The sequence below is a fragment of the Oenanthe melanoleuca genome, chromosome 8, assembly GCF_029582105.1.
Source record: "Oenanthe melanoleuca isolate GR-GAL-2019-014 chromosome 8, OMel1.0, whole genome shotgun sequence".
NCBI classification, from domain to species: Eukaryota; Metazoa; Chordata; class Aves; order Passeriformes; family Muscicapidae; genus Oenanthe; species Oenanthe melanoleuca.
In genome coordinates this window covers 4,498,499-4,510,517 of record NC_079342.1, presented here as the reverse complement: position 1 = coordinate 4,510,517, position 12,019 = coordinate 4,498,499, and the positions used below count along the sequence as shown (strand labels likewise).

The 12,019-nt window shown below is 54.4% G+C and overlaps 1 protein-coding gene across 1 annotated transcript; it reads right to left on the bottom strand.

Moving 5' to 3' along the window:
• Positions 1-9,858, bottom strand: CDCP2 (CUB domain containing protein 2). The gene is made up of 7 exons (XM_056497493.1): positions 9,752-9,858; positions 9,002-9,135; positions 7,038-7,385; positions 6,596-6,940; positions 5,774-6,127; positions 3,114-3,292; positions 1-2,923 (listed from the first exon to the last, which is right to left on the bottom strand). Exons 2-7 carry the CDS (start codon positions 9,075-9,077, stop codon positions 2,609-2,611), a joined length of 1,617 nt encoding a protein of 538 aa, XP_056353468.1. The 5' UTR covers positions 9,078-9,135; positions 9,752-9,858; the 3' UTR covers positions 1-2,608.
• Positions 9,859-12,019: the final 2,161 nt, after the last annotated feature.

The window sequence follows — 12,019 nt, the reverse complement described above, 5'->3', positions numbered from 1 at the left end:
TCTCCCGCTCGCTTGGGAAGCACCGGGCAAACTCTGTGGAGGGAACTGAGGCTGATGTGTGAGGACCACAGGCATGGTGGAGGGAAGGAGTGCTGGTGATAGATTCCTGATACCTGTCTGCCACTCATCTGAGCAGCTTTTACACAAGAAGAAGGGTTTGTTTCAGGAAATTACCTGGGCAGTCCCTGTCCCCTACTGGTCTCCATCCCCAGCTAGGACAGTACATCAGGGAAGACCTTGTTTAACAGGGGATGCCAGTGAGCAAACTCCTGCAGGGCAGGGAGAGACTGGACACCTAAATCCAGTGGAGAGGCTGAGGCATGGTGGAGGAGGACTGGAGGCTGAGGAGGGCTGGTGTTTGGTGAGCACCAGAGGTTTCCTCACTTCAAGTGAGATGAGTGGCTCGTGTGGCTCACTGCTGGTGGCAGGTGCAGCTGTGAATGCCACAAGAAACAAGTGGGTAAAGGGCTTCTGGAGCCATTCAAGTTGCTTTAATCACTCTGTCCATGATCCCTGGACAACACCCTGCAGCCCTGGGGCTGCTGAGGATCCCCTTGACTCAGGAGCAGAGCTGCTCCCACAGCACCAGTCCTGCATCCACAGGGATGTGTGCAGGGGGAGCACTTCACCCAGGGATGCTTGGATGGCTGTGAACTGGAGCCAGAGCTGGAAACCCTCCCTGGGTGACCAGATCCAACCCCTTATTTGAGTGCAACACCAACAGCTATCCAGAAAAGCCTTTTCCCCTGCAAACTGCAGGGCTCTGGAGGCTCCAGCTGGGCGAGGAGTGCCTGTCCTGCAGCCACGGGCTGGATGCTGCTGGGTGCTGTGGGCTCCCTGCCAGGCATGAGCAGCCACAGTGCTCACCTGTTTCAGCAAGATCTGGGCCACCAAGAAGGTTAATTATATCTTTAAGTTTCTTTCAGTTGTCAAATCTTGTCACTGTGGTCTCAAGCTGACAGTTCTATACCCAGCAATTAACTGGCAGTGAGGCTTTGCAGGCAGCGGGGGAGGCTGGCCTTGTTTACCATCCTGCACACAACAGGCTCTCAAAACATTCCCTTAATGGAGCTGAACGGTGCTGGCAAATATTTCCCTCGGAAATCTCGCATTTGCCGATGTGTTGCACCAACAAACGCCAAATCAATCCAGGCTCCGGTAACGAAGGCTCCTCCTTAGGAGGCATGTGCAGCCCTGAGCCTCCTTCCCTCCCCATTCTTTCAGTGCAATCTAGGAGGAAAAGCTGCTGGATCATCATCCTATTCCTTTGCTGCTGCTTCCCCTGATGAACAGAATTGTCCCAGAGGGAAGCAGGACATCAGTCAGGGCAGCCTTGCACCGGTGGGACTCTCCTGCCAGTCCCTGCTAAATGCTGGATTCAACAGCACGAGGGGTTTGCTGTGCCCCAAATGACCACACTGGGATACTCCTCTCCCTGCACTGCAGTGTGTTTCACAGAGGAGGAGGAGGGGTGGTCTCTTTCCACAGCAAGATTTCATATGGCTTTGACACACGCTGGCTCTGACCCACAGAGATGAACACAGGCTGCTCTGTGACAGCCACCCCCTCTCTGATGCTGAAGGGGAATGTCCTTTGTGCTGGGGTGGCACAGAGGCAGGCAGAGGTCATTCTGCCATCCATCAGGGCTCTTGGTGAGGATCCCCAGATTTCTGGAGGGGCAGATGATCACAGGACTCCTCTTTTCATGCTCACCTTCTGCAAGGACCACGAGTGGAGATCTGGTGTCACTGAGGTCCCAGGGGAGCCAGCCCCTCCTGCCAAGGTTGTCTTTACAGAGTTACCAAAACCTCTGCACTCCAACTTCTCCCCAAGCCATAGTAGGATTTGCCCACATTTTCAAACTTCAGGAGTAATGCTGGTAGAGAGTTCATAGCCATGGACACCTGGATATGCTGCAAAGGAGGAAAACACAGAGAGAAGAGGATTGTTCTCCTCCCCTCCAGCTGCTGGTGGCTGAGGCACTCAGGTGAGTCCTGCGAGTAGGTGAGACAACATGAGAAGATCAAACGAGGAGCTCCAGGGCACAGCAAATGCATCTCATCACATCACCCAGAAACATCACCTGGGAGCACCTACATGAGCTACATCTGTGTGTGCCAGGTGGAGATCCCTGTAACACCGCTCCACAGACCCCCCAAGCATGGGCCAGGAGCACAGAGAACATTTGTTGGGAATATAGCTACATTTGGGGATGGTTTGTACCTCCAAGAATTCAGCTAGAAATAATTGACAGGAAGATTTGCAGCCATCGGCAAACAATGTTACTTTCCTGAAAGCAGCAGCACTACAGGGAAAACAAATTGAAGCAGGTGCGGGAAGAGTTAGGGAGCACAAGAATTGCATTCCTGAGCCAAATGGACAGATTGAGACAGAGGAAAACAAATTGGGAAGGGAAACGGCTGCCTATTGCCCAGATTTTTCAGGCACTAAGAGAAGGTGGAGGTTGGGTTCCGGCTCAGTTTCAGGGAGCTGTGTCTCTGTTTGGGCAACTGTGTTAGGGCTCAGCCTGGGGTGAGGGTGGATTTTGGGGTGCCTTTCTGCCCTGGGCAGGGCTGGGACTCAATCCCTGGAGTCTGGAAAGAGCATCCTAGAGAAGCACCAGCCCCACCACGGCGATGACCATGAGGAGCCCAGCCAGGATGCAGATGCTGATGAAGATGATGTCGCTGGTGTCCTGGCTCTTCATTTCACGGGCATCCATCGCTTCCCCCTCCCACTGCTGGGCATCCACCAGGTTTTCGGCCTGGCTCAGCCTGGATGGATCAGGGCCAGCAATAAGGGTCACTGAGGCTTCCTTCCTCTTTGGTTCACACTGCACCTCGTACTGGTGGATGTCCTCCTGATCTCCCACTGAAAAATCAATGTACAGGGTGCTGACGATGACAGAGGTGTTGTTGCGTCTCTGCAAGAAAGGGACATGGCTCATCAGGGCTTTGTGCAGCTCCTTTCCAAGGGGTTTGGAGGGATGGGCCAGGAATCAGGCCAGTATCTACTGGGAAAATGTGGGAGGGACTGGGAATACCTCTCTGCAGCCAGCACAGGGCTAACCATTTACTCAGCTTGCTTTAAAGGAGGGTTTGCTGGTCACTTACCTGGGATTCAGTGCCACAGGTGTCAAACCTGGTGTGTATTTTAAAGTTCCTGCCAACCACCTGGGCTGCACAGGAGGGGGTTCCCAAATAAATCCTATTCCTCTCCAGCTGGGCCAGGGACTGCACAGGGATCTGGATGTGGAAGTCTGTCCGGGTGCAGCTGACGTTCATGGGCACAACTATTGAGACAGAAAACAGGGTGCATGTGTAGGTTTTCAGGAAAAAGCTACCTCCAGAATTCAGAAAGCAATCAATACCAGTATTTTAGCCCTGTCCCATGCCAAGGGCAGACATGGATGGCTCCCAGGCACTGCTCTGCTTTCTGCCCAAGGGAGAGATCTCACCATCAACCCTTTTGAACCTCATCCTCCTTTTTAGGTGTCCAAGTGACACACAAGTGCCATTATAGGCAACACCATCCTGCTGTCACTGCCACTCTCCATCACTGCAAAGCCAGCAGGACATTTGAGTTGCTGCCCAGGACCAGATCACGAGAGCTTTGTGGATGGCTTGCCATGGGCACAGAGCTCCCCTGCATCCTACAACACCCCTGCAAGAGACACTACATTGATGAAACAGAGGAGACACATCTTGGATGCCCTGCACCTCCTGGAGTGATGCAGCTTCATAGCTGCCACGTGGCCCTCCTGAAAGGCTGAGCTGGGTCCATGGCCTTAGGGCATCCTCTTGGGGAATGGCCCAGCCCAGTCACAGTTTCAAGCATCACCAGCCACCCCAGTCCTCAGAATGCTAATTTTGATGGTGAGCTGGAAAGCAGTGTGTGGAAGGAGCTGCTGTTGGGCTGCCCATGATGCCATGATGAAGAGCAAGGCAATGGTGACTCCAGCCCTTCTCCATCTCTCCTTCTGGCACCATGTTTGGCCTCTCTGGATGTAGAAAGCATCCACACAGGGAAAGAAGTGGGAGGAAGAATACCCCCCTCTTTAAAGTGAATCCTTGCTCAGCTTGAACTAACCACTTGGGCAATATGAATTATTGAATTATTCCAGCTCCCTCTGAATCTCAGCCTTATGAAACTGGGAAGATGCAATAAAATCAATATGAAAAAATAGTGTCACTTTGCTTCGCTTAGTGCATTATAAAACCATTAGAAGATTTACCAAATAACTAAAGTGCATTAGATCAAGAGGAGGAGAAAGTGGATCCTCTCTCCTGCCGTGAAGGCTTTCATTTCAACAGCCATAAATCACACACGCCCCGCCCAAGCCATGCCTTTTGGAGGGCCTGAAAGGGAAACATCTGCATGGCTGAAGGGCTGTGGGTGTGGATGCAGGGATGAGGTGCCCCTTTGGCTCTGTGGGCTGCTGAGGAAGGTGGTGGCAGGGAGAGGCTGGTGTGCCCAGGGAGCAGCTCTCCCGGCGGTGCTGGCAGCTGGATGTGACACGCAGGACGTTAATCACAAGCAGATGCTGGAGTCACTGGGCAAACACAGCCAGCAGGCTCAGCTCTGTGGAGGAAGGATCAGTTTCACATCCAAGCCTTTGTCCTCCCCTAGCATGCATCTGGCAGTGTGCACCAGGGGATGCAGGAGCCTTGGGCAGTTGGGGGATGTCACACCCCTCTCTCTCTGTGATGAGACATCCCCCACTCTTCAGCAGCACCCCATCTCTCTGTCTGCAGCCTGCCCCTCTGGAGCAGTGACACCAAGATTCTCTCCCTGCACACAGCTGTAAACCAGTGAGAAATCAGTGGGACTAGGACAGGGACAGACCTGCTGGGCACACTACAGCCCTACTAAATTTCAGTACCACGTCTCTCCCTCCAGAGGTTGCAGAGGCTCAGGACAAAACTCTATCCCATCTCTAACTCCAAGAGCCACATACCTCCAAATCTTTTCTGCTATGCTGGAAGTGAAGAAAGATTTTGCATCTGAGGGCTAAAACCCAGGGCCAGCCTCCCCAGTGCCTGTGCAGCCAGTCCAGCAGCCCTTCTCTGGCTCCAGCCCTCTGGAAAGGCTGGCCCTGGCTGAATCATCCCTGACCCACAGGTCAGCTCAGATGTAATTACACTGAAATACAACAAACACCATAAATTTGCTGGCGTTTGAGGTGCAAAGGTTGGCAAATGGAGCAGGAAGGTTACACACTGCTCCTCCCACCAGCTGTGGACATGCCAGGCATGCTGGCTGGGACAGAGCATGCCAGCATGCCAGGCAGGGCTGGCCAGGTGGATCTGGGAATGCTGCGCCCCGGGGGTCCTGCTGCCAGTGAAGCAGGGGACACAGTTCATTTCTGCTTGCTCAGCCACGAGCTGGCATGGCCAGAGCATCCAGATCAGGGAACAAGGCTGTGATGCTGGAGCTGCTCACCTGCTCTGGGGTTTTGGCCCATTAAAACCCCCATGTTTTCTCTCCCTCACCCCCTGAGAGAGGAACAGGAGCATGGCAGTGGCAGACACACAGGAATCTGAAGCTGGAAAGCATCTCTTGAATACTAAAAAAGCATTTCTTGAATACTAAAAAAGCATCTCCTGAATACTAAACACAACGTGCAGCTCACTGCCACGTCTCCCTCTGCCCCATCCCTAAGGAGCCACGGGCTCTGCTCCTGCAAACAGGAATCTTCACTGACGATCCTTCTGGAATTTACATGGTCTCAGGCTGATCTCAGCTGCTGAGGAGCACCCAAGGGGGCCCTTACCTCCCACGTAGGAGATGGAGAAGCCCCTCTTGGCCGTGTTGCGGTCGGTGTGGAGGACCAGGAGCAGGCGGTTGCTGCGGGAGGTGACGGGGGCCAGGCTCTCCCGCCCACACCAGCGCCCCAGCAGGGATCCATGCTCAGTGCCACCATCAAAGGCAGACAAGTGGTCATAGTCACAGCCACCTGTCAGGCTGCTCCGGCCCTCCAGCTCCATGTCCAGGAAGAAGACCTTGACCCGGTAGCCTGGGGGCAGATGGATGCTCCACTGGCACTTGAGGTTGTTGGGGTAGAAGTTGGGGTACTGAGGGCTGGAGAAATTCCCTTTGATGGTGGTGAACACCTCCTGGCACTCGCCTGCTCAGGGAAAATGGGAAAGGAAAAATCAGAAGCAAACCTGAAGCCTCCTGGGTGTGGATGAGTGAGCACTTGTTTTGCTGCTAAAGGATGCTCTGCCCTTCACCTCGCTGCTCCCAGCCTTGTATTTGGCTAATGGACAGCCAGCAGTTTTGGGGCACAGAAACTCCCAAGGCAGCAAGAGTCCTACAGGAGCAATATTCCCATTACATTCCCATATCCCCAGGGAATGGCATGAGCAAGGTTGACTCCTGCTCAAGAGGGCAGCCCAAGGCTTGGAATAGCCACAGTGATGCCATTTGCATTGTGTGGTGGTTTATATTCCCACCATCACCTCATGGGCTCTCCCCAATGGAACCCTGCCATGATCATCTCCCCTTGCTGCTGTGGGAGGGAGAGAATCACCACCCCACCCCAGTGCCTGCCCCACGTCCTTCCCAGTGCCCCACCACCCTGAGACCCCCGCACCCGAGTAGAAATGGGCCTTGAAGCCCCTGCCACCGATGTTGAAGTCCGACTTGAAGACGATGAGGAGGTGTGGGGTGGAGGAGACGGTGCGGGGCGGGCGCTTGCTGCCGCAGTAACGCCCCAGGTGGGGGGCAGTGACGGTGGGGCCATCAAACAGGGCCACGTAGTCGAAGCCACAGCCTTGGCCCCCCTCCATCTGGAAGTCAGCAAACACCAGGGTGAGGGGGCCACCACCACCGGCGGCCCCGATGCTCCAGCGGCACTCGGCATCGTTGGGGTAACTCTCGGGGTAGCGGGGGCTGGTGATCTCCCCAGAGAGCCCCGTCAGCTGCCCGCCACAGGCGTCTGCAAGGAGGCAAGGATGGTGAGGGCAGTGGAAGAGGAGAGGTGGAGGGATGGATGGGTGGATGGATGCTCAGTGACCAGCACACCTCCCTGCTACCTTTCCTGTAGGCGGCGGCGAAGCCGTGCTTGGCCACGTGCCGGTCGGAGCGGAACACCACGGCCATGACGTGCCAGGCGGAGGAGAAGGGCGGCGGGGGGCTGTGGCCACAGAAGGTGCCCAGCAGGTTGCCCCGGTCCTGGGCAGCCCCGTTGTAGACCTGCAGGTAGTCGTAGGCGCAGGTGTCGTGGTACTCCAGCTCGAAGTGGCTGAAGGAGAGCAGGACGGAGGAGCCCTCGGCCACCACGATGAGCCACGTGCACTCTGTCTCGTAGGGATACAGCCCCGGGAAGTTGGGGCTGGAGAAATTGCCAGAGGGTGCTGAAAGTACTCCCCCACATTTGATGCCTGAGGGACACAGAAGTGGGTGTGATGTCCCCTTTCCAGGGGAAGCCTGAAAGAATGGAGACAGGATGCACGACACCAGCTCCATCCCACCACCACAGTACCCAAACATCAGCATCCTGCAGAACTCCACTGGGCTCCCACCCACTCTCTCTAGAGGACATGTGTGCCCCATCACCTTTCATCCCTCTGTGTAGCCCCTTTGCCCCAGCAGGGCTCAGCTGTGCCCTTTAGCTTGTCCTGCCAATGACAGCACAGCATCCCCACTGTTTATGGCTGGGGAAAATGAAGTTGGGAGTGAGTTTTAAAGGCTCAGTGGTACCAGGCTCACCAATGCCCAAGCCCTTCAGCTTTGTGCTTCTCACTGACCACACTCCCTCCATACAATGGTGGTACCAGAGAATTCGAGCTGGGGGAAACAGGGGTGAAGGGCTTGATATTCTGAACAATGAGTTATGCATGTAGGGATCGATTTCCTAATGAAATCTTTATACTGAGACATGGTTATTATAAAATAAGGCAGAGAGGGGGCCGGCTGTCACCTGCCCCTGGGTCTGATTAGGGCTGGGTAAAGAGGCTGATACAGGGGGAACATACATCATGTCTGGGAGGGATGCAGACCCTGCACAGCCCCCAGGAGACGTGTGGGTTCCCAAACAAGGCTGGGCACTCGCTGCCATCAATCTGGGCCAAGTATATTGCAAATCAATAGTCAGCCTGTGCACATTGCTTTTCATTGTGCTCACTGGCACAGTGACCTCCCAGTAAGGGGGTCCTGGGATGTGTGGGATGCAGCACCACGAGTGTGTGTCTGGCCAGATCTAAAATCTCCTTGCTAATTACTTGTGATAGGCAGTGAAGTAATATGGGGCTGGTACTAAAGGAATAATGTTGTTGAAATAAATACCCAAGAGGGAGCCTGTGAGAGGTGAGTAGCCACGGTGAAGACAGATGGATGGATGAAGGGCTGGGAGCCTTGAGGTGCTCTGGGAAGCCCAGGTGGGTGTATGTGGGGGATGAGCAGACACCACAGGGCAGTGGTGCGGCCTGAGGAGCACCTGCACCAGGGTCAGGGATGGGTTTTGATTTCTGGCTTAGCCCTTCTGTGAGAAAGGTTCTGCTGTTTTGGGATGGGGGATTACTAGGGCCACCCTATCCCCTGAATTACTGTGTCATCTGCTAACCCTGCCCTGCATCCTGGGGGAGCTTTTATCTGGGTAAAGTGAGAGGTTTGTTGCATGCCTGCCACATACACTACATGCATACATTCACATATAAATATATATGTGTATATAGATTTATATAGGCAAGTGCAACTCCAGAAGCTAACAAAGCACCTGCACACCACAAAAGGACAACCCCTACCTGCAGTCCTCAGTAAGGTACCAGTACCTCAGTAAGAAATCCAAGCATGGAGCAGTGTCCCACACTTGCTGCCACCACAACAGTGACTCCAGATCCCAGCTCCTTGCCCCTGGCCTGAGCCAGCCCCTCTCCCTGCAGGACAGCTGGAACCCACTCACACCCCAGAGCCACTGTGGCACCTGTAAACAGCCCTCCCCTCCTCAGGAACCACGGATGCCCATCCAGCCCACCAGGAGCTGGGAGCAGGCTCTTACCTCTGCTGGGAGCATCCCCGAGAGCCCCGCAGAGCACGGCCAGCGCTGCCAGACAGCCCAGCCCTGTGCACCCCATCCTCCAGCAGGCAAATCTCCCCTCACCACTGCCCGAGCATCCTTTTGGAGCTGTCTATCTGGGAGGAAAAAAATAAATAAAGAGAGAAATAAATAAAAAGCAGGAGGACTGTAGAATTAATAGCGGAATGAATAATTCATCGCTTGTTTGAATTAAGAGCAGCAAGGTAACTTGATCTATTCCACCCTCCCTTCACTCAGTTTTAATGATCTGGATCAAATGTCCCAAGGATTTACACTATACCAGATACCTTGTCAATACACTATATTTAGAAGAGATATTAATGTTTCAGAAATGGTGTATAACTGCAGTAAGTCTGGGCTGACAATATGCCCTTAAGGGGCTATGAAAATAATTTAGTTCGCCAGGCACGCCGGCGAACCAAAATGGGAATTTCAGAGTTACCGCGGAAAAGCATCTCAGGAATTAACATGATTTATACTGCGGCACCCAGTGCACAAAGCCAGCTGGTGGTGAAGGCTGGAGGAGCAGGGAGCAGGGGTGGAACGTGGCTGCCAGGTCAGCATCCCTGCAGCAGGAGCCCAGGCTCAGCGGGACGCTCAGCCCGGGAAAGCGGCAGTCGTGAGCACTAAAGATAGCAAATCCCACCTCCCCCGAGGAAGATTAGAGATGAATTGTGACTCATGGGCAAAAAGCATTGATTATTACAGAACCTGCTAAGGCCTTGGAGAATTGCCATGTTCTTCCACGCTGGCTCACGCTACTTCTCGCCCAGGCTCTTGGATGCGCTCGGCTGAAGGTAATCAAGCCTGTGGGTTTGGTGGGAATGATGTGCTCCTTGTGCTGTGCCACATTAGCTGGAGAAACCCCAAGCCCAACAGCAGCTCAGTTCCTTCCCTCCCGCCCAGGAGAGAAAAGACTTTCCTGCTGCCACAGCCCACACCCACATGAATGCCAGGAAATAAAATCCCACGAGGGCCTCCCAGCGTGAGGGACCTGCGCTAAAAAAGTCACCTTCAAAGCAGCAGGGAGAGAAGCAGTGAGTATCTCTAAATCTCAGGCAGGAGACAAGTTGCATTTATTAATTAAGCAATGAGGATCGATGCCCGAGACATTTCCTGTGGATTAATGATGGGCTGGGAGGAGCTGATGGCCTGAGGTGCAGCTAAAGACCATTAACACCAACTGGTCATGAATCCCCAGGAAATGCTCCATGCCAAGGTCATTAAGTGCCTGCATATATTTATGGGGAATAACAACAACAATAATATTTGTGCAGGCTCTCTCCCCACTGCCCAGCCTTGCTGGAGCCATGCCGAGGGCTGCTGGGAGCATTGGGACATCCCAGCCAGGAGCCCTCTATCCTGAGTCAGGGAACATTGGGTTCTGTCCTGGGGCATGGTGTCACCCCATCAGCACTAAGAACATGTGGAGGAGGAGCAGGGCAGCTCCCCCTGTCCCTGGGCACTGTGTGAAGGTCCTGCCCCAGTGCAGGCTCTGGGAGATGCTGCAACGCTGGTGCATCTCCTGCTGATCTCCCAGGAACATCACAGAGCTTAATTACCTGCTTCCCTCACGGCTTGAGAGGAGGTCTGAACTCATCAACAAGTGTGGGCCCACACAGCAAAGATGCAGGCGAGGTCTGGCCATGGCACAGGAGCCTCTCCTGGGTATTTTCCATTGCCACAACCCTGGTTCATCCAGGAGGAGTGCTCAGCCCTCCCAGCCACTATTCCCTGGGCTCAGGAACAAAGTGCTCCCCAACTTCTGCATCACTCCACTATGGAGCAACTTGTTTATCCCCATCACATCCATCCTGGGCAACACCCACTGTCTTCCAGCCTTTCCACCACTGCCTCAGCATCAAGACAGTGCCCATGACACTGGTACCTGCACAGCTGCTCCTCTCCCTCCCCTTGGCTGTGCTCTGCATTGGTGATTCCCAGGAGATGGAGGGCCAGGGCTGTGCACACAGCAGCTGTGCCCCGCTCCCAGGAGACAGCATCCATCAACCCCCGGCACATTCACCCTTCTGCTGACCCGGGAATGGCCATTCCCAGGCTGGGGCTGAGCCCAAGCAAGCGGCTGTCAGCTGAAGAGTGGGTGGGAGGGTGGAGGGAGGCAGGGGGAGAGTGACTTGCAGCAGGGAAGCAGAGGAGCCAGGCACGGAACATGCTCTGGATCAGCCCAGGGCACTTCTCCTCCAGCCACAGACGTGGTGGGTGATTTCAAGGTGTGCCTCTGTTCCTCTGTGGGCAAATTTATAAATCATGAGTCAAAAAGGCGTTTGATTCATTTAAACAGAAAGGATGTGATCAGGACTGTGAGACTTCAGAGAAGATCAAAGGTTTAAAAACGGTCCCCAGGAGAAACGGGAATTATTTAGGCAGGAAATAATGAGATGAAATTAAGAAGGTATTTAGGCTGCACATGAGGAAGAAGAAAGGAAGCGAAGCAAAGCCCCTCTCCCCTGCACAGTGCTGCACGGGTGGCAGGGGCTTCCTGGGGGCAGCCAGAGATCAGGAGCATCTCTGAACATCCCTGCCCGGCAGGAGAGGCAGGATGTGAGCCCCTGCCCTGGCTGGGCATCAGCCACCCACCCAAGCTCCAAACTTCCATCTCCACAGATGCCCCAGTTGCCAACAGCACCGACACCGATTCCCCACGGAACTGCCACCACGGGGTGGTTCTGGACGTCCAAAGGGAAGGAAATCTCTGATCTTCACCTGGCAAGGAATATTCCACTCCACATCCCTGCGCTTGCAGGAATCCACGGCATCCTCTGAAAGGGGCTGTGCCCATGGGGGATGGTGGGGATAAGGGGACTCGTGTTAGAGCCAGCCTGAGAAACAACAAAAGACGGGAGGGGGAAGGGAGAGAAGGGCAGAAAATCGAGAACAAAGTGCCTGCGGGCGGTTTAAAGGGCTCCTCCGAGCTCCTGCTTCCAAGGACATGGTGTCCCCCGCGGAGAGCGTCTCGCA